Source organism: Cricetulus griseus, chromosome 2 (genome assembly GCF_003668045.3).
Source record: "Cricetulus griseus strain 17A/GY chromosome 2, alternate assembly CriGri-PICRH-1.0, whole genome shotgun sequence".
In the NCBI taxonomy this organism is placed as follows: Eukaryota; Metazoa; Chordata; class Mammalia; order Rodentia; family Cricetidae; genus Cricetulus; species Cricetulus griseus.
Window position 1 is genome coordinate 31,408,778 of NC_048595.1, and position 27,599 is coordinate 31,436,376.

The window sequence follows — 27,599 nt, forward strand, 5'->3', positions numbered from 1 at the left end:
CTGCGCTGGAGCACCAGGTTCAACAGTGGGAGAGATCCAGGTCAGACTTCAGAATGCATCCCAGCTGGGCAGGAGGGGAAAAGGTCTGGGGGTACAGCTGGCTGCCAAGACTAGCCTGGGGATCTCGTTCATCCTGCACGCCCTCCTGGTCCACAGCTCTCCCTCCCGCTCTCCCTCACTGACGCTCAGCAGATCAATGCTGCCTTTGCTGACAGCTGAGAATCGAGCTTGCAGCCCGCCCCCTCCCCCGCCCCTCCAGCTAGCTGTGTCCCCCGAGATCCTCCATCGAGGAGTGAGGAGCAGAGAAGAGTTTGCTGCGGAAGCGCTTCACCCTGGGGCAGGGCCTGTGGAGGGAGCGGCTGGTTTGGCCACTGCTTTAGGCTGGGGAAGAGGGAAGGAGGGCCAGCAAACCCCAATCACCACCGAGCACAGGGTGAAGGGAAGGGGCCAGCCAGCCCACACCTGGAGATGTTGGTCAGGCACTGAGAACTTTCTGCTGGGATACGATGGGCCTTTGGGAGGGGTCTGTCCGCCATCCCTAACATTTGCTCAGTGCTTACTTCTATTCCTCCTATCTACCCTAAACAATGTTCCCTGCATAGAATTGGGGTGGGGAGGTCCCACGGAGGCGGGGATGGATGTGGTGGGGAGATGAGGGCAGGTCCGCGATCAGGGGAGTCCCCCTCTGCTTAGGGTGGTCAACTGGAGTCTCCATCACCAAGAAGGGAAGCTTCGAGGAGAGACTCATCTGGGCCCAGCTACACCAGCCACACACATCTCGGTAGCTGTAGGGCACCAGGTCCTTCAGGTAGCAGCGAGAGGAGCAGCAGCTGCCGTCCCAACCTCACTCAGCACTCAATGAACTTTAAACACCCTGCACAAGAAACCAAGGGCACAACCCGATGGGCACACCTCCTCGCTTACACCACCTATCGCGCTGCACTGCCCAGCTCTGCACAACCATCTTCACTCCCATTCACCCACCCACCCACCCACCACCCACCCATCCATCCATCCTTCCATCCATCCATCCATCCATCCATCCATCCATCCATCCATCCATCCATCCACCCACCCATCCACTCACGCTGAACCCACACAGACCCACGGGTAGCCGGCCAGCGCGCACAAGTAGGCACTTCTCTGGATACACACACCTTCACTGTACAGTATGAGTGTCTCGCGCGCGACCGCGGCCACAACTCCACACTCCACGCCCCACTTTCCACAACCACACACGAGGCCTCCCAATCTCCCTCCCCTGAACCGGCCACCAGGGCCACCTCTAGTACACTCCCGGCCGCGAGGCCCCTCGCGCTCCTGGTGCCACGCGCTCGGGGCCAGCTCACACCGACTGGGCGGACCGCGCGTCCTGCCCGCCGCCTCGGGCGCGGGTCCCCTCCCCGCGCTCGCCTCTCTCGCTCCCTCCCGATTTGGGAAGGCGGCCGCGGGGCGGGCGGGGGAGGGGCGGGGCGGCGGGGCGGGGGAGGGTGACATGTGAGCGGCGCGCCGGCGGCAGGTGGAAAGGCGAGCGGCATGGAGCGCGTAATAAGAGAGTTGGAGTCGGAAAGAGCCGCCCCAGTCGCCGGGGAAGCGGGCGGTCAGTACGGGCTCCCGCGGCCCCGAGGCTCCGAGCGACCGCCCCCGGCCCCCGCACGGCCCCGGCCCGGCCCTAGCCCCGCCGCCCGCGTGCGCGCCCAGGGTCGCCTCGCCGGCCGGGGGTTCGAGCCATGCGCCTCTGAGCGCCCAAGTGCCCCCCGCCCCGCAACGCCCCGGCCCCCCGCCCGGCGCGCCCATGGCCGAGGCCCCCCGCGCCGCCTCGGCCTGGGTCCCCCGCCCGGGGACGCCCCCCGCGCCGAGCTGGTGGCGCTCACCGCCGTGCAGAGTGAACAGGGCGAGGCGGGCGGGGGCGGCTCTCCGCGTCGCCTCGGCCTTCTGGGCAGCCCCCTGCCGCCGGGCGCGCCCCTCCCTGGGCCGGGCTCGGGCTCGGGCTCCGCCTGCGGCCAGCGCTCCTCCGCCGCGCATAAGCGCTACCGGCGCCTGCAGAACTGGGTCTACAACGTGCTGGAGCGGCCCCGCGGCTGGGCCTTCGTCTACCACGTCTTCATGTAAGTTGGGGACCCCGAGCCCCTTCGCGTGCCCTGGCGCTGAAGCCGGGCGCCTTGGGGACAGCCGCCCCGCTCTGGCTCCACCTCCTGCCCCCTGCCCCGCGGCGGTCTCTCAACCCTTCCTCTCAGACCTGAGCCCCCTTTTCAGTCTCCCAGCTTGACTCTAACCCTTGATCTTCCAGTACTGACCCCTGCTGCCCTCGCGTCTGACCTCTTCTGCCTCCTCTCCTTACTTCCATCCTGATCGCAGAGCCCCCGGTGTCCCAGCTACTCTTGCCGGTCTCTGCTCTACTAAGTCCGAAGCCACTAAAGTGGGGCTCTTCTTTTCTTCATCTCTCCCTCCATGTGTCCCAGACACACAAGACCCTGGCCCCCACATTTCCCTGCCATCTCCTCTCGGGCCAAGTGGCTATGCTGTGCTCCCACCTGATTCCCTCTTCAGAAACAGGCTGTCCCCTGCTCAGGGTTGGCCTCTGATTGTAGGTGTCTAGGGTCCCTGTGGCCCTGACAGGCCTGTGTGCTGTTTCCAACTTTATCTGTGTGTTCATTAGCCTTGCCCTGAACCCTCTACTTCGAAGCAGCAGAGGCAGCAGACTGCCCTGGCTGTCCTGCTCTATCTTGTCCTGCCTTGCCCTGAAGACTGGGCCCAGCTCTCCTGCCTTGCTGGCCCGCTGTACTAGGCCTGGCTCTGGGCATGGGGAAAAAGAAAGAAGAGAGGAGTATGTTTGGAAACAATGCCGCCGTGGGGCCCCTCCTTCCCGCAGCAGGCTCCTACAACTTTCAAAACACTGACCCCTCTTGGATGTAAAGAGTGAATTTTGGCAGCTCAGAAGGCAGTCTTGGGGGAAAGCCTGGCCCAGCCAGGAACATGAGAGGCCCAGGGTATATCGGCTAATGGGTTAGGCCTGGTGCTGGGATGCTTCGGGGTGTCCCGGAGGGACAGTATGCTGCTCTTAAGCCCTCTTACTATACCAGTCTTAGGGTCTCCTTTGTCCACCTGCTGGTCACTTCACAATCTGTCTGTTCATCTGCTAGACTTGAGTTTCCCCTGTGTGTGTGTTAGTCTGCCTGTTCACCTCTCCACCTGTCTGTCCCACAGCCTTCTGTTGGTCTGTTTCCATGCTACGTGAGCCTATCCAGTTTTTTATTTTGATGCCTGTGTGTCTGTCATCTGTCTAGCTGTCCACCTGCCTGGCCACCCTTCTACCTGGCTTTTCTCACCTGTGTTTTAGCCTGGCTTTCTGTTTGCCCCACTGGTATATGCTCACCTGCCTCTGTCCCATGATAATGGGGACCACAGAACCTCAGGGGGAGGGAAAGATGGTACAAGGAAGAATAGAGGGAGGAAAACATTAAGTATCTAGAGGTGGCAACTGTGACTTTGTGCAGAGACCCCTCAGGGTAAGATTCTGTAGGATGTAAGGTCAGGCTTTGGGTCCAGGTCAATGATAGCCCACATCTCGGTGTACCCCCCAAAAGACCCGGATAAACATCTGTTGGATGTAGAGCATCAGTGGAGTAGTGTAGTTCAGTGCTGGTGGGCTAGGGGTTCCAGTACCCACTGAAAGTGAATGCCCCACAGCTGGAGGTAGAATTTACTGAGAGAGCCCTGGGTGCCGCCATGAAAAACAAACTATTCTCTCTCTCTCTCTCTCTCTCTCTCTCTCTCTCTCTCTCTCTCTCTGTGTGTGTGTGTGTGTGTGTGTGTGTGTGTGTGTATAAGCAATTGCATGGCAGGCCCCTCATGTGCCCATGGAGGCTAAGCCACAGGGCACAGCTATGCTTTCCAAAGTTCCCTCCCTGGAGGTGACTTTTCCAAGGCAGAGTTGGCTCTGAGCTGGGTTCCTCAGCCTGCAGGCCTGGCCACTTGGTCCCCAGGACAGTCACTGGAGATGAGAGCTGCCTAACCCAGACCAGCCACTACCATGGCTCCTTTGAAGGGGCCTCCCCTTCCTCCCAGGAGCTAAATCTGATGACACCTTTGCCCTACATCCGGCCCCTTCCGGATGCCAGGAATGCCCTGGCTGGAGGCACCTATGTCCTGAGCACTTGTCTCCAGGAGCTTAGGAGGCATTCCTTGGAGCTCTAGGGGAAGAAGTATGGTGTGATGGTGTCTGGATGTTTAGGGATCTCTGGGAACTGGCCATGGATCTTTGAGGTCAAGGATACTGAGATGCCAGGAGCCCCTACCTATTGAGTGCTGTGTGGTGTTCTTAGCATTGGAGTCGAGCAAGCAGAAACCCCACAGTTCAGGCTTTCTTCATGGGTGGGCTAATGGGTGGGAAAGAGCTAAGAGAACTGCCAGGGGCTGTCTTAGCGGGAGGCATGGGTGTTCGCGTCGGGAGTGTAGGGGGAGCCTACACAGCAGTGTCTCCTGTTCTCTATGGTTCCAGACTTGGAGTTTCTCAGCCTCTCACGGTAGGGTCTTGCATGTTCTTGTCAAGCATTGCTTGTAGTTGCACTTCTAACTTAACTCCCCTACTCTCCAAGTTGGGGGTGGTTCCCATGCATAGCACCAGTTAGGACCTGTTTTCAGAGACCTGGGCCAGTGTGGGTGGGGTCCCCACAGAAGCGCCTAGGAGAAAGGATTTGGAGAAGTGGGTGCTGAGACACTGCCCTGACATCAGCCAGCTGCTCTCCTTCAGCTTTCTGTCTCTAGGCCCTTCACCCTGTCATTTTCCCTTTTCACCCTGGTGCCCTGGCCACTGGTGTGTATCCTTACCCTCCACAGTCCCTGTTCTCTGAACTTTATAAAGTCCTCAGACTCACTCCTTGTGGTACCCCACCAGACCACACTAGCACCTTCAGAGTCCCAAACCTGCAAGTCCCCCTCCCCAAGTCCCACTGTGCTTCCCTGACTACCGTGACACTCTCACCACTCACCCCTTGCTCCCAGCCCCCAGCAAACTTCTCTAAGGGAAGGTTTAAGGCTCTGTAAACATCCTCCCTCAGCCTTGTCCCTGGGGTCAGAAACTGTGGGAATGGGGGGGGGAGGGGAGGAGGTGGCCACAGCTCCTGGGGCCTGTTCACTCCTAACCCTGGAGTCCCCCATCCAAACCTCCAGTCACCAGCCTGTGAGACACACATGGTCTGGGCTGGATGTCCTCCCCACACAGGACACCCAGACCAGGTCAGTTCTCACATTCTGACTGCCCCATTCCGCCTCTGAGAAAACTAAGGCTCTGGAGACCAAAGTCACGTGGCATCGTAACAGATGCAGAGGGTCAGACCTTAAGTCCACATTCCCTGTCCAGAACCATTCCCTCTGCTCTCTGAGGCCACCCGATGTGGCCCTTCGAACTGAGATTTCTGACTTTGTGCAGACGCACAACGTTCCCAGCCTGGTGAGGTGACACAACCCTCCCAGCCTGGTGAGGCGGGCCCTGTCATCCTCCCCAATTGACTGACAGAGGAGGAAAGTAAAACCCAGAAAAGGCCATGTAATTCACAAGGGAGAACCTCAACCCAGAGCTGTCATCCTCGGACCTCTGCCAGATCAGGCCCCAGAGTCCTCCAGGGCAGTGTTCCTATCGGTATCCCAAGCCCCTCCCCCTCCCCCCCCCCACACCTGCAGCCAGGGAGCAGTGATAAGATTTTATAGACTTGACTGGAGAGTTCTCAGATGCTCCCAGGGCAGTCAAGCTCACCACAGCCCACAGATATCACAGAGGCATTGGCAGCGGCATCCAGAAGGAACCGATGCTCCATCTTCTCACTGGCTTCAGAGTTGGAGATCTGGACTAGGGCAGACCTGCACGCAGTTTCTGCCGTTGCTTTCCCGGGGCTTCAGGCTGGGGGCTATGTGATTCAGTGGGGCTGGCTTGGGCTTCTCCCATAGGGCCCCCCCCAGCCCCTTTGCCCAACCCTGCAGTGTGTGGCTGTGTAGACCCAGGCATAGGACAGGACACACTCCCCTCCAAGGTCACACTTAGCCTCCAGCCAGCACTGCAGAAACCTGATGCTCCAACACCTTCACGCTGTGACTGGGGATGACTTGGAGTGTGTGACCGGTGGCACTTTGCTGCTTCTGTTTTTCCTTCCTATGGAGTGGGGGAGTGAGGACCATCTATTCTTGAATGGCTTCTTCTCCCTTTCCTGTTCCCTGGTACCTGATGCTCCTCCACTACTGGATTTCTTCCTCTGGGTTAGGTCACTGTCTGTCTGTCTGTCTTACTCCAGCTCCTAGCACATTTCTTCTTCCCACTGAGGAAGCCCTTCTGGGTGTCTGACTGTGAGTCCCACCGCTAAAGAAGCCCATAGCCACACAAGGTTGGAGCCAGGCATGCTTGAAGAGGCAGTTTTTCTTTGGCTGGTGGCAGTACTTTGAGTGGGTGACTAAAGTTTTCTGAGCCATCGGAGTCATTGGAGTGGCCTGAGAGCAGGGGGAGGAGGCTTTGGAGCCTGCCCCAAAGCAGCCTGTGGGGAATTTTCCCCACTCCAGTTCTTCCCAGTGCTAGACCACTGCAGTCCTGCTGTGGAGATTGAGGGTTGGAGGGAAAAGGGCTTTTCATTTCCCCAGAGCTAGTCCCACAGAGACATAAGAGTGTGGGCTCGGTCTGACGGGGGGGGGGGGGATTGTTCCTGCTGCTGTCCTTAGCTGTCCTGAAAGACACTTAGTCACTGAGTTCAGCTCTCAGGTCTGAACAGTGGGAATCACAGCTGCCTCCTGGGTGGCCGGGGCCGAGGAGGAAGAGCAGCCAGTGCTGTACCAGGCATGAGTTAGCCGTCGTCATCTGTGTGCATCTGATGTTCTCACTGTCATCATTCTCTGCCTCCAACGGGAGGTCTGATAGGGTCCTGGGCTCAGCGGGGGCATGTGTGTACTGAGGAGACAGTATTGCCTGTGTCATTGGTGTGTCTGCTGTGAGCTTGAGACTATGTCGTTGCGGCTTTCTGTGGAGCATCCTCCAGGTCCATCTGAGTGCTTTTTTTCTTTTCTAGGATGAATCCCTCTATGTAGCCCAGGCTAGCCTCAAACTACTAGGCTCATGTTCTCCTTCCTCAGGTGGAGTCAGCAGCGCCTCTCCCTCCAAGCTTCTTCCTTGCATCATTCAGGCCTCAGAGCCACTGTGTCAGGGGACAGTCATCTTCACTTCACACTGAGTAGAGGACGTCACACAGCTAGTGACTGCAGTCACTAACTTGAGTCTCTGGGCTGCTTATGGATTTGTTTCTTCCTTTGTGTCACAGATGACATCAGCCAGCACAGTGCTTTGCCAGGCTTGGGGAACCAGAGCCTTGCCTGCAGGGAGTGGATAGGGGGTGGGGTAGGCTATGGGGAAGCTGCCTGTCCCTAAGAACATTGGTCTCTAAGCCCCCTGGTGCCTAAAGTTCTGGCTCTGTGTGTGTGTGTGTGTGTGTGTGTGTGTGTGTGTGTCTGTCTGTCTGTCTGTCTGTCTGTCTGTCTCTGCCTCAGAGTGCCATTGTGCAGTCGAGGTTTGGAAACTTATGGTTCATGTCTTTCCCTCCCCACCCACAGCTAGTGGACACAGTCAGAGACAGTGTGGTACCTAGTACCAATGGTCTCTGGAACAAACCCAGTGACCCATCATGGGAAGATGCCCATCCCCATTCCACTCTAATCCTCAGGCTCATGTCCTCTTCTCCCAGATGGGTCTAGTGGGAAAGAGGATCCTTAGTCTGGACCAATTGCGCATGCACAGAGCTATGCCCATGGAGAGATGCTGCTGACTCAAGAGTCGGGATGGGAGAGGAGCATCTTGTAGTGTCTTCTGCTGGGGCCCTTCAGAAGACAGGGAAGCCTTTAGAGGGGTACCCAGGAGGTTGCCAATCCCTTGGAGGCTCTATGAGCCTGGGGAGAAGGTACAGTCTGACCTCTGGAACCCTAATGGAACTCACCCCCCCCAAGACTCCAGGCAGACTGGGCAATTCTGTCCCCAAGGCAGGATCTGTGTGCCCTGGAACTTGGCACCTGGGGTTGAGGGGGGGCAGCCCCAGGCAGCAGACTAATTGGGCTAAGGATCCTTGGGCAGCGCCTGAGGGAGGCAAGCAAAGAGAACAGAGAGCACAGTCATCCTTTCCTCTTCCTCTGAGACTGGGAATGGTTGGTGGTGTGGGGTCTCTGGCCTAAGGGCTGGAAGGAAATCATCTGACCCCTCAGACCCCTAGTCCAGGCTGGTAGTACAGGAGCCAGCTAGCTGGGGATGATAGACCTTGGGTCTCACAAAAACCAGAGGGATGGAAGTCAGATAGCAAGAAGGACTGCCAAATGAGATTCTGTGAGATAACCTTTCCAAAATGTGGGAAACCCTGTGTAGCAGAGCTGACCATGGTTTATTCTAATCATCCTCATCAGGCAAAGGAATGGCACCCCTCCACAGCATGGTGGACGGAAGGTAGATACCTGCTTCCTGTGAACCCAACATTGGAAAGGAAATAAGATCAGGACCTGAAGGCTCTGGAGTAAGGGAGGGGGTTTCTACTGCATCTCTATCACCCTTCCTTCCTTGCAGCCCCTCCCTGGAGTGTCCAGGTCTCTGCCTTTGGGTTTATTTTTTGCTGGGCTTGGCTGTCTCTGGGGTTTGTGGGGGGTAGGGAGAGAAGAAGGGCAAGAAAGAGTGGCTTTGTCAGCATAATCCAGATGCTTCTGTTCTGGCCCATCTGGGCCCAACTGCCACTCTCTGCAGGAGGGACAGCCCCCACCCAGGTGCAGTCTGAAGCCCCAGGGAGCGTTCTCCTTTGGAGGGGCGGGGGAGGGCTGCAGAGCTTCTCTGCCTCGTCTATCCTTGCTACAGAGTGTCAGAGCAGAGACCTCAGAGCGCCAGAGGCCTCAAAGCTTGGGCAGATACATAGTTTCATTTCACAGTTGAGGAAACGGAGTCAGGAGACAGGATCTGATGGCCCAAGACACAGCTCAACAGATATTGTCATGGTGTGTGCCATATATCCCCAGGGAAGGAAGCAGCCCCTGAATACATTCATTCATTTGCCAGCCTGTTTGAAGGCCACTTAGCTGGAGAAGTGCGATGGGGAAGAAAGCGAACCCTTGGTCCAGCAGGAGGAGGGTGGAGGGTGCACAGTCTAAGAATGGAGGCAGTTTGAGTGAACATGTCAGCAACTCCTTCAGGCTCTCTTTTATTTTTGGTATGCACACACACACACACACACACACACGCACGCACGCACGCACGCACGCACGCACGCACGCACGCACGTGCGCGCGTGCATACAGCCTTTGTAACTGGCCTAGACTGATTTGGTATGCACACACACACACACACACACACACACGCACACACACACACACACACACACACGCACGCGCGCACGCGCGCACGCGCGCACGCGTGCATACAGCCTTTGTAACTGGCCTAGACTGATTTGGTATGCACACACACACACACACACACACACACACACGCACGCACGCACGCACGCACGCGTGCATACAGCCTTTGTAACTGGCCTAGACTGATCCTCCACTCCAGCTCCTCCTCCATCCTCATCTCAAGTGCTGGGATCACCACATCTGGCACTGTTTTTTTTGTAGTGGGGCTAGAGATCTAACCCGGGACCTTGTGCACAGCTGTCACAGAACTACAACCCCAGCCCCCACTGCACAGACACAAACACATAGAGATTGAGGCATAAAAAAGTTAAATGACAGCCAGTTCTGGTGGCACACACCTTTGATCCTGGAACTCAGGAGGCAGAGGTAGGCAGGTCTCTCTGAGTTCGAGGCCAGCCTGGTCTAGAGAGTGAGTTCTAGGACAGCCAAAGTGAGACCCTGTCTACAAACAAACAAACAAACAAACCCCAAACACACAAAAGAAGTTAAATGACTTGTCTAACATCAACATGGCTAGCAAGTGGTAGACACAGCACATGAACCCAGAACAAGACTCCTGGGACCATGTGCTTAGCTGTCTGTTGATTGTCCCCTAGGATGCAAGGGGTTGAACTTGGGACCTTCAGCTGCTAGGCAAGCACTTTGTCACTAGCCCCACCTCCTTGCAGGAGGAGGACGGCTCATGCCTCTTCCTTCTGCCCCTTCTTCCTGTCCTTGAATTCTGGGCTTTTGTCTTGGGCCCTTTCCTCCCAGTTTCATAGTAGGTGGGTTCAGAATCCCGTGACAGTATGTCACCTTCTTGAGGACAGTTTTGCCTTCAGGGTTTCATCCCTTAACTCCCAGATAGTGAACACCTCAAAATGGTCCTCTTTCCTGTGTCTGGTGGCTGGCTTTCATACATCCGAACCCCAGGAAACTCTTCCCATAGACGCTATTGATGCCTTGTCTTGGGAATGACCCACAATGTATTGTTAAGTGCTCCATGTACTTTTCCTTAGGATGGTCACCTACTTCTCTCTCACATCCACTGCTGTATCACTAACTCCTATTTATCCTTCAAAGCCCAGTTTAAACATAGTCTCTTCTTGGAAACACTTTTTGCCCATTCTACTTCAGACTCTACTGGAGACCCTGCAGCGTCCCAGAGTTTAACTCCCTGCCCCATGGTATTCTTGGTTCTTCCTCAGTGGGCTGTCAGACCACAGTAGGGAGGGGTGAGCACAGTGCACGGCTCACATTTGGGAATGAGTTACACTCTATGCATGAGAGAATGATGTTTTAAAGAGGAGAAGGGTTTGGCCCACTAGAGAGAAGTGAGGAAAGAACCTCTTGGCCCTCCAAGTGCTGGAAGCTTGATCCTTTGTTTATCCTGAGTGCTGGGCTCTGACAGACAGGAATAACTAGGGTGAAGGTTTTGAGACAGGCTTTCTGGGTCCCTTTGCCACAGGTTCTACAGGGCCCTTGGTCACTGAGCTATGAAGGGGGCCTCTATCCTTTGGCCCGCGGGAGCTGTAGGCAGGGCAGATGGGGGAAGGGACCCTGGATGCTTCCTGAGCTACTGCTCTGCAGACACAAAGTTTCCAGTACCCAGTGGCCAACATGGCGTGTTATTCCCATTCTGCTGACAGGACATGAAGGCACACACACCAAGTCTGTGGCAGAGGCGGAATTGGAACCCATCTATATGATACCCTCAAGCACCAAGCAGTTTTCAGGTGCAGAAGCAGACCGCAGGGTGGTTTTCAGTGGCCAAGAGCAAAAAACTGAGGAGAATAAGGACATTGTGGTGATATTTTCATTATGCTAAATGCAGCCTATTTCAAAGACTGCCATAAAGTCTGAGGCTGTATGCTTTCTTTTGTGAAGTGATAGGGCAGGGATCTTTTAAATTGCCCTAACTTGGTAAAATAAAAAGTTGACAGCCTTACACAGTCCCTAAAGTGTTTTAGGAAATTTGACCAAAACATGAAATCTCTAAGAGTTGGGGTTCTGTCCTGCTCTTGAGCAATGGAGGCCAGAGAAGCTGGAAGAGACTGGCAACTGGAAGGATTAGGGGACAGAGGAGCCCCAGGTCCTGCCCTCAGGCACTGCCCTGGGCTGTTTCCCAGGGGTCTGAGGGGTTGGGCCTTAAACACTGGACCAGTAGTTTCCAGGCTGCCTCTGGTTCTGTGTAGTGGCAACCTCACCGAGTCACCAGCCTCTTTCCTCCCCAGGATTTCACTCTCCATCCTACCTCTCAGGGCTGTCTGCTGAATGAAGTTTTGGTGAATTATGAAGTGTTCTGAAGAACAAGGCAGTATGCTCTCTCTCTCTCTCTCTCTCTCTCTCTCTCTCTCTCTCTCTCTCTCTCTGTCTCTCTGTCTCTCTGTCTCTCTCTGTCTCTCTGTCTCTCTGTCTCTCGGCTTTTTGTTTGTTTGTTTGATTGTTTTTGTTTTGTTTTTTGAGACAGGGTTTCTCTGTGTTGCCCCAGCTGTCCTGGAATTTGCTCTGTAGTCCAGGCTGGCCTTGAACTCAGAGTTCGAGTACTGGGATTAAAGGTGTGAACCACCACCACCTGGCTAGTTTTCTTATTTTTATCTTCCCACCACAGGCTCCCACTTCCCTGGAGCCTTGAAGCCCTCTTTTGTCTCTTGGTGACTCCAGTTTAAGGCCTGAGAAACAGCCATGGAGGAGTGAATTGGCCCTGTGAGATCAGGTTAGCAAGGCTGGCAGTTCCTTTCTTGGGGAGCCCTGGGCCACAGCTTAGAGATGTACCAGGCTGAGGTCCTTAGAGCCTATATTTAGTAACAAGCTCTTCGCCTGATCTGTAACAGGAATTGTGTTAACTGGTTTCCACATAATACTCCATGAATCCCCACTAAGATCCCTATAAGGCAGACATGTCATTGTGACCATTGTTTAGAAAGGGAAGCTGCAGCTTGAGGGTTAAGTATGAGCCCTTGTCGTGACAAGAGGAAGTGGCAGGAGGGGGTGAGTGTCTGGAGGATGAGAATTTTCTAGGTTCAGTCCACAGTGTCTAGATAAGTGTGCAGGGACCCTGCTGTGTCTGCCTAGGAGCTTTGTGCATGGCTGCGGCAGGTCAGGCTTGCAGTTGGAAGGCGAGTGAGCGGCAACCAGCAGCACCTCCCTTCCTAAGGCTCCTCCCCCAGCTCTCAGTAACAGTAAGGATAATAATAGCGAGTGTTTATTGAGTGCTTACCAAAGGCCAGACAGACACTGCTCTGAGAACTTGCCTCTCAACAGCCCTGTGATGTGAGTCCTGCCAGTGAGCCCATTTTTCAGATGAGGGCTGAGGCCCAAAGGCATTAGTTAAGTCATCTGCCTAGGTGTTAGTAGCAGGGCCAGGATCCAAACCCTCAAGTCTAGCTTTGGAGGCTGTGGCCTTGTGTTCCTTCGTCTGCACAGCACCTGTTTTCAGGGATACTGTCCTAAATAGTACTTCGGCCATCAAGTTCAAGGCACTATCCCATCCCCTCTACATGAACTCATTCCTTCCCCTTTGTTCTTCGGCTCTCATTCACAAGGCTTCACTGGGGGTGGGGGTGGGGAATGGACCCTAAGCCAGAAGCTGAGTATGGAGCAGTGAATCGGGACCCACACTCTATTCCGTGGGGGACATGGATGAGCCTCTGCAGTGGGCCCTAGGTACTGCAGATCCTGTAGGCTAGAGTGGTCCAGCTTAGAGAGGTCTAGTGTATCCCAACCAAGCCTTGGCAGGGAAGCCCTCCTGGAGGAGGCAGCTCACACTGAAACACAAAAGGCCAGGGAGAACAGGAGCCAGGCAGAGAGCCTGCCTAGCACAGGCCAGGGTCCAGAGGTGAGGCCAGCACAGTTTTTGCATAAGAGAGCAAAACATCAGAACCAAGGAACTTTAGGCTGGTGCTGGCTGGGCTACAGCAGTTTCCCGGAGAAGACAGTGAAAGGGACTGAGTGTGGGCATGACAGGCAGACAGGCAGACAGGCAGAATTCTGTTATAAATGCCTTTCTGGGACTGACCGGGACCCCAGTAGAGGAAGGGCTTAAAGGGACCCCAGGATGCCATCCCAATTGGCCTGTTCTTCCTCTGCTTACCCCAAGACCCATATCTCAGAGCACCCTTCCACCCTGCCAATAACTCTGCCTTGGGCCTGGCTGTCCCAGTCTGGCCTGCAGCCCTGGGAACTTTGCCTGTAGGGAAAGCTCCAGGCATGTATGCAAACCTGGTCCTGGGAGAGGCATCGAAGCTGGGGGTGTGTTTGGAAGCAGGAAGAGTGAGAGCAGGTCCAAAGACTAGGTTGGAAAGAGCCAAAGGGTTTGGGTGTCTGTGGGTGTCCCCAGAGATGCGGTCCAGAACAGTCCTGTGAGAACATGCAAGTACTGACTGAGACAATGATGACATTGTCTGGAGAAAGCCAGGGCCTATCTCCTCTTCCCCTCCTGTCGTCTCACCAGTCGTCCACCCAGCTCTAACCCTCACTCTGCCATACTATCGAAGAAACAAAGGATCCAATCTGGACAGAGACTAGACTTTAATCAGCAGTTGAGTCCAGACCTGAATCCAGGCTCAATGTAAGAGTCTAAGTTATCCCTGGCAGTGGTAAAGCCAGGATGACAGCCTTCTACAGAGCCTCCCTAGGCTGGAGGCCCCTCTTTTTGTTTCTTGGGTAGATTTCACACCCCCTGAGCCTTCCCACTGTACCGGAAAGGAGGTCTCCTCTCCCTCATGCTGGCCTGCAGACACACCTAGCCTATTGTGGTCTTTAATTATTGCGTCTTCAACTAATCTCCCTGAATCCTTACGACAGAAATTCTCATGGCAGTATCTCCTGGAAGGATTGTTACTACACTGTCCCATACTGAGGCTGGGAAAGGAGTCTGGGAATATTGTCAGTGGTAGAACATTAGCTTAGCGTTCACAGGGTTCCATGTTTGACTCCCTGCACTGCAAAAATGAGTGTGTGTGTATGCACACGTGGTACCTGTCTGTCTGTTTATCTGTCTGTCTGTCTGTCTGTTTCAGGTCAGAAAAATAAGTACCATCCAAGCATGAAGATCCAAATTTGATCCCCAGATCATGTATAAAAAAACCAGTGTAATGGTACAATTTGTAGTTGCAGCAATGGAGAGACAGAACCCGGGGCTGGCCCATAGGCCTTGCCTAGTCAGCAGGTCCTAGACCCCAGTGAGAGAACCCTTGTCTAAAAAAATTAGGTGGATGGCTCCTTAGGTTCTAGTGCCTTTTGACCTGTCCTTACCCTCACCCCAAATACTGCAGATTGCACCTCTGTCCACCCCAAGTACTCCAGCATTCCCCCACCTAGACCAACTTGTACTCAAAGACTGGGAGCGTGGTGAGCATGAGAAGGGCAGGGAGGGCCTTGAGCAGAGAGCAGGGTGTGACTCTGAGGCTGACCTCCACACAAGCACATATTATATGTGTGTGTATCTGCTCACACATGCACACAATTTTTTTTTAACAGAGTGACTTATACAAAGTGGCTCAGCTGAGACTTAGCCCAGGTGTCTAAGTGCTATGATAGACACACTGCCCCAGTTTTGACTATAAATTAGCTGTAGTCCCAGGCAAGACCCACCAGACAGATGAGCAGAGCATTTTGTGTGTGTGTGTGTGTGTGTGTGTGTGTGTGTGTGTGTTAGGCTGGGCTGACCTGCTGGCTGGAACTCAGCTCACCATCCCATGCCCAGCCCAGGCCTGGTGCAGCTGCTGCCCACGGGGAAGGACCCTCCCACTTGTCCTCCTGCATCAATGGTCTTTCCTTTGGTCTGTGTGACTGCCAGTGCATGATCAAGAGGGCACCTGCCAGCCCTCCCCATGATGGGTTTGGCCATCTAATGCTCTCACATGACAGGCATGGGATGAACTGTGGGCTGGGGAAAGGGATTTGCACTCTCCTAATCTGGGGGTTGCAGCCCTCCCCCCCTGTCTTGGCCAGGGCCGTGGGAGAGGTTTGTCTCTGCTCTATACCCAGTGGCCCCAGCTAGATGCTGGCACACGTCCAGCTCTCTGCTCAAGGCCCTCCCTGCCCTTCTCATGCTCGCCACCCTTCCAGGCTTTGAGTAGAAGAAGTAGGTCTTGGTGGGAGAATGCTGGAGTACTTGGGGTGGACAGAGGTGCAATCTGCAGCATTTGGAGCTAAAGGAAGCCAGAAATGGCAGGGAGGTTTAGAGCCTATGTCAGGCAGATGATCCATCAGTTGGGGTGTAAAATTGGAGTGTTTGGGGCTAATCCTGGGCCACCCCTTCCTGGAGAAATTTGGCTACAAGTCAGGGAGGCAAATGTGTGGGTTGCCCCCCCCTTGCTGGGCAGTAAACAGAGCCGTCTCCTGGGAGATAGGCCCAAACATCCCGGCCCCCCACTGTTATTTATACCAGGGCTCCCTTCCTTCTCTGGAGCCTGGTTCTGGCTCTTCAATCTATCCCCGAACTGGGCAATCAGAGTTGAAGTCCATGTTAAGGTCCCAGGTGCAACTCACCCATGCCTCTCAGACACTGTTGATGGCTTGTCATTTTGGAGGGTCTCAGGTTTTATCAATCAGAAAAGTGCTCCCTGGGCAGAGTCTAGCTGGGAGGCAGGAGTGCTAGGATTGTGCCTTGGCTTTGTGCTTGCCTGTTGTTGCATTGCTGTGGTCACTCAGCCCTTGCTTCCTCCTGCCTTCAACAGGCAAGGGACTAGATTATAGCTTTTTAGCCCACTTGAGGCAGTATTAGCCCAGTTCTTTAATAGGACCCTGAATGGTGCATATACATCTGATATATCTATATATATCTGGCTTGGATGGACTCCAGGGTAGAAACCTAGGACCCTGTGCTCTCTATATATGAGCCCTGCATACAGACTTGGAATCTGCATGTGCTTGTCTCCTAGATAATCCAGGGTGAGAGACCAAGGTCTGGTGATTCGTAGTTAGTGCAGGCAGAGCCTGATGAGATAGGTAGGCTTAGTGGGGGAAGAACTGGAGCTACACCATGGGCTGCCTGACCCTGCCAAATTCCAGCACAGGGCTCAAAAGAATCCCAGAATTGAAATTCACACTTGGTCGTCCAGATCATTATGAAGGCAGACATGCCAGGAAGAACAGAACACTTTCTTTTTTTTTTTCCGAGACAGGGTTTCTCTGTGTAGCTTTGGAGCCTATCCTGGCACTCGCTCTGGAGACCAGGCTGGCCTCGAACTGACAGAGATCTGTAGGGAGACACCCTAGCCCCGCCCCAGGCAACCTGGACAGGGCGGGGTGAAGGGAAGTCTGGGGTGACATAAAAGAAGGTTCTTAAGGGCTGCACGTGGAGACCCCTGCCCTTCTCTCTTCCTCTCCCCCAGCTACCCGCGCTGGTTCCAGCTCCCTCCCTCTCGCTTTGGCCTGCACTTGACTGGTGTATCTAAATAAAGAAAACCTTAGCACTATTGGCTGCGGGCTGGTCACTCCTCAGAGATCCGCCTGCCTCTGCCTCCTGAGTGCTGGGATTAAAGACGTCCGCCACCAACGCCCGTCGAACAGAACATATTTTATTTAACAGCTCGTTAACTTGATTTCAACTTTTAAATATTTAGGCTTGCCATATGTGGGTCTCCATTTGAACTCTTTGCCTGCCCCGCCAACATCAGAGGTGTGCTTGCATAGGCTCCCCCTCTACCCAGACCTCTCTGCAACAATTCCAAGACAACGTTCCTCGGGCTTCACAAGGCTGGCAAAGTCCCAAGTCACCAAGGTTCAAGCCCTTGGCATCCCCTTGGACCAGCCTGGTGGACATGAAAGAACAGAACTGGGCTGCTTCAGAAAATCAGTGTCAGTGGGGTGGGATATGGGGAGGAACAGTGGGCAGAGCACTGATCAGACAGGGAAGACAGCAGCAGAGGGTCCTGAGGGTGCCCCGCTGAGGCTTGAAATCCTAAGGGTCTCGAGGGGTACTTCTTCCCAAAGTTGATCAGGAATGCTTGTGGGTGGAGAGGGCTTCCAAGGTTGGCAGAGAGCATAGATGTCACCAACGTGGAAGTGTGGGGAGTAGATCGGCACTCACACTGGGTTCCAAGCAGACTGAATGTGGGGCCTGGCCTGATGAGTCCTAGGCTGGCCAGGATTTCGTAGTGGGGGGCCAGGAGATAGACAATCTTAATTCTGACTCCCAAGAATGCCATCTCTCTTCTCCCTTCCTGTCATGCCACTTGCCCTGGGTGTCTGGTTGGGAGGGAACTCAGCCTAACTTCCTGCTCCCTTTAAATAGGGACCGCAATTGTACAAGAGGCTTTCCCAGGTGACTGGGCCTGCTCATTCATTCATTGATTCATTCACTTAGTCAATAATTATTCACCGGGAACCTCCACCTCACCAAGCTCGTTCTAGGTGTTGGAGAGAGATGGTGAGCAGGATGAAGTTTCTGCATTCACGGAGTTTGCACTATGGGGATAAGAAAACTAAAAATCATTAATAGAGTGTTCATCCCCAATGCCTAGGCGCCAGGGAACAAGGAGTCTGTCTAATATGGCCCATACACTGAGCAACAAGGAGAAGCCTAATGCCCATGAGGCGGGCCCAACACCACTCCTCTCTGTAGGAGGAGCCCAGGTCTTCTCACCCAGCCAGTCTTTGAGTCCCTTTCTAGGACCTTTCTTGTCTTGGGGTCTCCAAGGAGGCCTTGAGAGCGTGGTCAGCACACTTAGCTACTGTGAGGAAGAGGGGTTCCTAGGACTTAATGCTACCTCATCATTGTCAACACAGAGAATAGTTGCTACCTAGACGTTTCTCTGTGAGCCAGCCTCCTTTATCTGTTCCGCGTATGCTGCTTCTTTTCTCTCCATTTTCCAGATGAGGAAATCGAGTCTTGGCAAGGTGAAGTGACTTGCTTGAGGTCACACGTGAAACTCCCTGACACGAGGAGCCTTTAAGGACGGTACTATGAGGTGCTGCCTGGCACCTGCTGCCCGGGCTGGGCACCCAGCCTGTGAGTGGAAACCTAGCCCTAGCGCTCTCTCCCCTTGCCCCGCTTCGTCCTCGCAGGGGCTGGCATTGTCCCGAGCCTGAGTACTAAGTGCTGCGATCCTGGCCAGAGCAGCACCGGGAGGGCCGCATCAGGCCAAGACTCCGCTGGGTCGCCGTGCTGTGGCTTTCATGGGTGAGCGATCGGTGGCAGGTCAGGGTGTCGAATGCTCTCTCTCCGCCCCCGACCTCGGTGGCGCGGCAGCACCTTCACACTTTCCGCTTGGCCCGCTGCTCGCCTTTCAGGCCGCCGAGTTTTCAATTGTTAATTTGGAAACGGAAAATAAGCCGGCCCGGCGGGATGGTAACAGGAGCCGCAGTGCGCCCGGAGCTTGCAGTGGCAAAGCCCCGCCCACAAAACCCCGCCCACCAAGGACCCCGCCCCCTCCATTGTGTCCCTCCCAGGTCGAGATCTGGGGTCCGATGGCTCGCACCCTAGAGCGGGTGGACTTCCCTGTGGCAGAAAGCCCGCCTGGGCAGAAGGCTGAGTCCGGGGAGGGGTCCTCAGGAGCCTCCCTCAAGGACATCTTCCTCTTCTGAGGAGCCCCGCCTAGAGTCAGCCTCCTGTGTCCCCAGGTGAACCTGAACCTGGCTCAGGCTTCATCCCAAGAGACCCCCTACTTCCAGGCTGCAGCATCTGGGATCATTCATTGGTCCTTATAGACGGAGGGAGAAACTGAGTCCTATAGAGAGACAGATCACGTGCTTTATAGGCCCTCCAGCCAACGCAGAGCTGAATTCCAGCTTGTTCTGGCGGTGCTAAGAGCAAGGTCTATCAGCAAAAGACAGGACATCAGAATCAGAGCCAAATAGTTGTCCCCTTCCTCCCTGATCTGCACAACCTTGCGGCTAATGGAGTTCGGTCTACCCCACTCCTTGATGCTATTGTTCAGTAATGGGAGAGCTCTGGAGGTCCCAGCTAGGTTCTGCAAACAAAATGTAAAAGACCCTCTTCTGGGTGACCCCAGAGCACTCCTGACTTCCTAGAGACCAGGAACAGGCAACTTCAGAAGCTCACCAGAGCCCCACTTCTTGTCCCGGAAACCAGGGTAGCCAGCTGGACCAGCCAAAAATAAGGCTCTTGATGCCTTCCCTCCTGCAGAGGAGTACACTGACACTTTGCAGATTGGTTAGCCAAGTTAGGGTAGAGAATCTGCCCACCTAGGTTCCCAGGCTGTTTATGTCCCTGTGCTATGCCCTCTGGTGCTCCCAATCCTGACTCTTCTGAGAGCCACCAAGCAGGCTCTTGCCTTTTAGAGGACTCTGGTCTGTTGGAGTTGTAGGCTGGGTAGCCCTCGGAAACCAACAGTGTCTACAGATGCCCTCCCAGCCCCCACCTTAAGACTCTCCTTTATAGCTATGGAACATTCCAGCTCTCAGCCTGAGTTCACAGGGCAGGTCTTGTCCAGTTCACAGGGCTCATTAGCTTTAGCTAGGCTGGTTCTGGGTTTGGGGCTCCTAGGGAGGCCCTCAGCTCCCCAGGGTGTGGCCTGTGAGTTTGCATGCTGCTTTGCTTATTTATACCCACAAACCTCGGTCTGGGTGGGGTCCCCAATGGCTGAGTCTGCAGAACTACCAGGCTGGGCTCTGTCTTGGCACCTGAGCTCCCCAGAGGGCCCTGCCTTCCCCAAAGCTCCTGTTCCACCCTGTCAGCTCTTGTCAGTGCTCTCGATAGCTCTCTGCTTTGGGAGTACTGAGAACCAAGTGGCTGGGACTTAAATCCCCCCTCCCGCTCAGCACAAACCTGCTGACTGGGAGAACAGAAGGCTCCTTAGAGGTGACCCTGACCCCTGTCAGACTCAAGTAGCTGGGGAACTGGGAAATCCTCGAACGCAGGGCCACCTGGGTCACATGAAGGGTAGGTGGGAGTGTGGTGAGTGCTGAGTCTTACCTCTGTTGACAAACAACAACAACAAAAAAACATTACCCTCAGGACTGGGAAATTGAGGGCCAGGCCCAGTACTGTCTCTCATCTACTGTGTGAGCACATGCCTCCTGGCGCTCAGTTTCCCCAGTCTAGAAATGAGAGGATTGGTAGCTTTCTAAGGTATCTTCAGTGCTAAAATTTAGCCCAGATCCCATCCCATCTTGCCATTCCCACTTCTCCTTAGGCAAGTCACAGGTGGCTCCTGCTAGGATTGTACCGTTAGCCTCGCAGCTCGGGGTGGGGCCCACGTTCCTCTTCTCTCGGTGTGTCCCCACTTCTTGGTCCACGCTGCTCCTGCTCACGTACCTAAGTCTCTTCTGGGAGTGAGGAACCATATCTTCAGCTGCCCAGAGACTGATATGGGCTTCCACCTCCCACACTCCCTTGCCTTTCCCACTCCTTCCCTGATGGCCTTGAGCACACCAGGCATTCTCTGGCTCAGGCCTTCTGCATCGGCTTTACTCTCAGATGCCTGCCTGGCTCCCTACTTCCTCCACTGTGCTCAACTGCCACCTTCCCATGGCTGCTTTCCCTGCCCACTCTCTTACAATAACTTTCCCACTCCCACACGGGGTTCTGTGTCCTTTTCGTCCCTTAAGTTTTCATCATCATCATCTGATGGCTTAAACCTTTACTTGTTTATTATCTCCTACTAAGAATGTAAACTTGCTAAAGGCAGGGAGGGCTGTGTGACTGTGCTTGGCTCATGAAGAGTCTTTAGTAAATGGTCACTGAATGAATGGTAAATGGCTACTGAATGAATGAATGATAGAATGAATGAATGAATGAATGCTTTGTGGTTCTGGGCTGTGTCATTTCCCCACAATTCCTCCAGCTTCAGGGAATGTTGAGGTGGAGTCAGAAGGGACCAGTGGCTGTGGGTTAAGGAAGGGCACACCTTTTCTCAGGGAACTTACCCAGCACCTGTTTGAGTCAGATGCAGGACAAGCCTGGTAAAAAGGACAGACCTCTGGGGCTGTGATGGCAGCTATTTCAACAGAGGTTTTCACTCCACCATGGCAGTTCACAAAGAGATAGGAGTAGGGGACCAAGGGAGTATGAGGTGTCTTCCACCTAAGCAGCCAGGTTAGAGGTACAAACACATGCGCAGATGGAGGCAGAATGAAAATGGTGAGGAGAGCCCTCTGTGTGTGTGCTATGGTCAGGAAACAGAGCATGCTAACAGAATGGCCTTTGTCAGGCTGGGAGCCGGGGTTGGGAATAAGGTAGCTTGGTGGATAGGAGCTTCATTGCACCACACTTGAGCCAAGTCACAAGTTAGTAGATTTGACTTAAAAAAAAAAAAAAGCAGAGATTTTTGTGCAAGTAAAATCTTGTGTCAAACACAGCTTGTGAAACTGGGCCACAGAATACGCATGGAACTATTTAATGGAGCCAAGGGGGAGTTTCTACTGGCCACCTTGCATGTGTTCCTCAAATTTGGGCAGCTTGTATTCCAGCCCTTTGTTCCCCTTCACTTAAAAGGCCTTAGCAGCTAACTGTTAGAGAAGTTGGGGCTGCCTTGCTAGCCCCTCAGCCAGCTACTGTTTCCTCTTTGTTCCATTATTGGTTTGTGTTGACATACTGTGCAGCCCCTTCACTTGCTGCAGAAGGTAGTCTGGCTGGTACAGCAGAAGAAAGCAGAGGGAGCAAGTAGAGGTTTGGTGGCTGGTCCAGCTGGGAAGAGATGAGGCTATTCATTAACTTATTAGCCCATTTTCTGTCACTATAACAATATACTCAAGGCTAGGTGCTTCATAAAGAAAAGAGCTCTGTTTAGCTCATAATTCTGGAAGTTCAAGGGAATGTCAACAGCATTGGCTCAGGTCTGGTGAAGACCTACCTCATGGATGATATTACAGTCTTGGGAGTGAGTGTGAGATTGAGGGATCACAAGGAGAACTATGCAAATGCCTCTGAGGTCACACACACACTCAAGGATCTAACAACCTCTCATCAGGCTCCACCTCTCACTGTTACCACACTGGGAACCAAGCTCCAGCCCCGAAAATGGAGGAAATAACCATATTCAAAGCATGGCACTAAGTGCCTTGTCCAGAAGCCGACATTCTGCACACCCCATACTCCAGAGGAACTAGCTCAAGAAAGAGTGGCCTAGGAGGTGGAGGACAGTAAGAAAAGGGGATGTTACAGAGTCCTTGTAGCCAGAAGTACACCTGGGATTGGTGGACTAGAGAATGGGAGGTGAGCTTCAGGGATGTCGCCTCTGCTGTCTCTGCCTCACTGCCCCTTCCCTCCATAGCTCATGGCTCCTGAGGGGCTGATGAGATGGTTCAGTGAGTAAGAGAGCTTTCTGCACAAACATGAGGACCTGAGTTTGGATCCTCAATATCCATGAAGAAAACAAAAAACTGGGCAAGGCTACATGTGCCTGTGACCCAAGTGCTGGTCATGGGGGCAGAGACAGGAGGGTCTCTAGGGGCCTTCTGGCAGCCAGCCTAGCTGAAAAATGGTGAGTGCTAGGTTCAGTGAGAGACCCCATTTCAAAGGATTGAGTGGAGCATGACAGAGTGGGACATTTGAATCATCCTTTGACCTGTGCATATGTGGACATGTGTGGGCCCACGAACATACCCTTTCCACACCAACACACTAAAAAAATCCTCCTGGCTCAGCCCAACCTGTGTTGTAAGTAGGCACGCGCGCGTGTGCGCATGTACACACACACACACACACACACACACACACACACACACACACACACACACAGAGCACCCTAGTTTTTTTTCAGGGGGACAATGTCTCATATATTTCAAACTGGCTTTGAACCAGCTATGTAGCTGACACTGGCCTTGAGCTCCTGATGTTCCTACGTCAACCTCATAAGTGTTGGGATTACAAGCATGTGTCACCATGCCCAGCTGGTGGACCCTTCTTGGTTCAAATTCCAGCCAGGAGGGGCTGTGGAGTCATCCCTGGGCCTTCTATGAGGTACCCAGCTGGGCTGAGAGGGCTCCAGTGGCTCAGGGGTAGGTCAGCCACAGCAAGCAATTCCAGTTTCTAATGGAGCCAGCTCATGGGGTCAAGTTTTTGCAACTTGCCCAGCTAAAGGGAATGCATTTTCTAATTGGTCTTCCAACAGGAGACATTTTTTTCATAGTTTGCACTATGTGCTGGCAGCTGCTGTCTCTCCAGGGACATCCTTGGAGAAAGTAGAACTGAGCTGAGGGCTGTCTCTACTTTTCACTGCCCTGCTAGACAGTCATAAAGCTGAAGGAACCTTAGCCACTATTGGAGTGCCTCTCTCCTTAGTGTTACAGACAGGGAAACTAAGACTCCTTTAAGACCTCATTCCATCCCTGAGCCCCATTATGGACCTCTGGCCCAGAGATGCAGTCATGCCAGCCGCAGCCTTGTGTGGGGCCCTGGGTCACGTGTTCTTACTCCCTCTGCCGTATTTAGAATCGCTGGATCAGGGGAAACTCTCCTCCCAGCCCTTGAGGATTCTTGGAAAGCCTGCTCTGAGGCGGCTTAACGCCCCTCCCATCATCACCCCAATCCACAAGATAAAGCAAGTGTGCTGTGGGACCCTCCAGTAGACTGTGGGACCCTCCAGGCTTTTCTGCAGCCCCCTTGTCAGGATGCGGTTGTCAAGTCTAACTGAAGTCTCTTCTTCAGCATCAGTTCTGGTTTGGGGCTCAAGAAATGCCTTTCTGTAGGCAGGTGGAACGAGGGTCAGGGCCTCTGCCTTCCAGGAATCTTGGCTGCGTGGTGACAGACTGGTACCAGGTCCCCTGCCTCCCCACCCCCCACCCTGCACTGAGGGGAACAGAGCAGCGCTGCTCAGGGGGCCCTAGTCTGGAGAGCAAAGGAGTCACATACTTCCCAGGCCAGAGGCAAATATCAGGGAGCCAGCTGGCTGCGAGGCAGGTCCCAGGCACTGACTGTCAAGGCTCAGGCTGGGGGCGGGACCTTGGAGGGAGGTCCAGGAGGAAAGAAGTCAAAGGGTGGACGTCTGGATTTGTGAGGGAAGTAGCCCCTAATTTCATTAACATAGGCTGCTTCCTCACCGGATAATCAAAGCCGATTAAAACAAAAACAAAACAGAAAAAACAGACCTGGGTGATGCAGGTTTTGATTCCCATCAGCCCTCTCAGGCTCCGCCCCTTCAGCTCTTACAGAGCCTACCTCCTCTCCTAGTTCCTGGGCACCCACACTCAGTTCCCTCCCTCACCTGACCCAGCCAGGTCTCCCACTGAACTGTCTCTTACCCCTCTACCCCTCACCCTGCTAGCCTGGGAATCTATGCTGCACTTACTCCCAGGTTTCAGCTTCCTGTTCTCCTGGCTCCTCCCACTCTTCTCTTCTGAGAAAGATTGCGGTGTCCATCTTTGTCCAGCTTGCCTTGGCCTTTCTCCTTAGTGGTCCTGTCTCACTCCCACCCTGTGCGTGCTCACTCCATCTGGGCCTGTTCAGGTCCTACTCTGCCTATGAGGCTGCCCAGACCAAGGGACCCAGTGTGTCAACAAATCCACACTGCTGAGTAACAAACAAAGGAGATGCGGGTTTTGGGGACAAGGCACGTTAGGTTAGAAGACAAAACTGGGTAGAAGAACAGATGTGGGGGCTGGAGAGATGGCTCAGGGGTTAAGGGCACTGACTGTTCTTCTAGAGGTTCTGAGTTCAATTCCCAGCAACCACATGGTGGCTCACAACCATCTGTAATGTGATCTGGTGCCCTCTTCTGGCACGCACTGTATACATACATAAAAATAAATAAATAAATAAATAAATAAATAAATAAATAAATAAATCTTAAAAAAAAAAAGATTCCCTTAATGTAGGGAGACACTGTAATCACGCCTCCTAAGGGCCGGCTACAGGTGTACTTAGCCACGCCTGTCAGGGCGTGGTTAAGGGGTGTTCAGGGTGATGCATGGGGGGTTCTTAAAGGACCGGGCACACGTGAATATCCCTTCTCTCTGGCCTGGCTGCCTTGCTGCCCCTGGCACGCTCTGGCTTATGTTTGGGCTGGTGTTTATCTGAATAAAGAAATCTTAGCCTTACAGACTCCGGATCGCAATAATCTACACACACACACATACACACACAAAACAAACAAACAGATGTGGAGATACTGAGGTGGACATAGGGACAGCTGTGACAAACCAGTGAGCATGTGGTGAATTTACAGGAGGACCCAGTGACACCCTAGCAGTGTGAAGGGAGGGGCCCCCTGTCCAGACCAGAAGAGTAGACCCAGGCAGATGGGAAGGAAACCAGAGGAGAGCAAGATGACAGCAAGAGGGAAGCAGTGGACGGCAGTGTCCAAGCCCTGAAAAATGTCTATTGGATTTGTTGACATGTCGGTCACTGAGTCCCTTGGTCTGGGCAGCCTCATAGCAGCATGCGTGTGCTGAATTTTAGCAGATTCTTCAGCTGGTTCAAAATGGCCACATTGGTTTAGTGACTGGGTGTTGATGTTGGCGTAGTGTGAATTCCTGCTGTTTGTCTTCTCAGTGCTGTGAAGTCAGTCAGGGAAAGGGAAGAGGGACAGCTTATGCGGCCACTGTTTTAGAGAGAATGCTGGGAAAAAGGCCTTCATCAAGGAGGTGGCATGTGATCAAGCCCCTGGGTGACTGAGGGAGCAACCAGTGGGACAAACCAGCAAAGCCCAGAGGTGGAAATGTTTAGGTGAGCTACTGGCAGGCTCAGGGAGCTGGGATGTTGCAGTGCGAGGTAACAGAGCAGAGAGGATTAGGTGCAGAGGTGGGTGGGAAGGGTTGGGGTGGGGTAGGCCTAGAGAGCCTTGCTGGTAATGCTGGAGAGTTTGAAACTTTGCTCTCCCAGTGTGACCCGAGAGTTCTAGGAGTGATGCTATCCAGCTTTGAATTGTGCAGAGATCATGGCTGAAGAAATGTGATGTGTGAAGATGAGAGGGGATGCCGGGAGCTCGGTGATTGAGTCAACTGAGCAGGAGGTGGGGAATACAAGACAAAAGAATCACAGCTGACTCAGATAGCTGGCCTTAGGTCCCAGGTACCATCGCTGAGCTGCTAGGAGGAGGAAAGGAGATCTTATGGGATGTTGAGATTCTAGTTTAGGACATGTTTGCTTCCAGGTGCCATTAGATACCCAAGAAGGAACTTTGAATTGGTAGGTGGACATATGAGCTGGGCTCTCAGGAAAGCCTGCCACAGTCTCACACCTGCTAGGCACAGAGGTGAGTATAGTACAGGCTGGGGATAGGATTGAAAGGGATATTCTTTTCTGGTTTGTATTTTTTAGAAACATGCATTTAAAAATATGCTGGACACAGTAGCTCATACCTGTAATCCTTGCTAGTCCAAAGGCAGGAGGATCGCAAGTTTGAGTCTAGGGAGTATAGGGAAACCCTGTAAATAAATAAATAATATTGATAGCTGGTGACAATGGGAGCCAGTGAGATGGCTCACTGGCTAAGAGTAGTTGCCGCCAAGCCTGACAACTTGAGTTTGATCCCCAAATAATGAAAAAAAGAGAACTAACTCCTGCAAGCTGTCTTCTGACCACACACCTACTGTGGGGCACACACACACACACACACACACACACTAAATACATATATATGTAAGTATAAAATTATTTAAAAAAAAAACAAATTGGGCACAGCGTTGCATGCCTCTAGCCCCATCTACTTGAGAGGTGAGATGGAAGGATTTCTTTAGTTTTGGAGTTTGAGACTGGCCCTGTTAATATAGCAAAGGCCCCTGTCTCAAAAGAGAAAGGTGTCTGGGGCTGGAGAGACAGCTCAGTGGTTAAGAGCTCTAACTGCTCCCTGAGAACACCCACATTCCATTCCCAACGCCCACATGGTGACTAAAGACTGCCTGTTACTCCAGTTCCAGGACCCTGCATCTTCTTCTGGATCCTCAGCTACTGTGTACACATGGTGCAGACATACTTGTGGGCAAGGCACACTACTCTAGTAGAGGACCCAAATTCAATTTCCAGCACCCACATCAGGCAACTCACAACCAGGGACCTAGCATCCTTTTATGGTCTTCACAGGCACTGCACTCATGTGCACATACTCCCTCACATCCATATTCATGATTACAGTTAAGATAAATCTTTAAAAATGTTAAGAGACTGCCGGGCGGTGGTGGCTCATGCCTTTAATCCCAGCACTCGGGAGGCATAGGCAAGCGGATCTCTGTGAGTTCGAGGCCAGCCTGGTCTCCAGAGCGAGTTCCAGGACAGCCTCCAAAGGAATACAGAGAAACCCTGTCTCTGAAAAACAAAATAAAACAAAACAAAAAAATGTTAGAGACTTGTCTTA

General features: G+C 53.4%; 1 protein-coding gene across 1 annotated transcript in view; it reads left to right on the forward strand.

The window, feature by feature from the left end:
* Positions 1-1,536: 1,536 nt before the first annotated feature.
* The window catches only part of Kcnq4 (potassium voltage-gated channel subfamily Q member 4), a 49,683-nt gene continuing 23,620 nt past the window's right edge, over positions 1,537-27,599 (forward strand). Inside the window, exon 1 of the mRNA XM_027399013.2 lies at positions 1,537-2,108. Coding sequence (XP_027254814.1) covers positions 1,537-2,108 — 572 coding nt within the window. The remainder of the gene's footprint in view (positions 2,109-27,599) is intronic.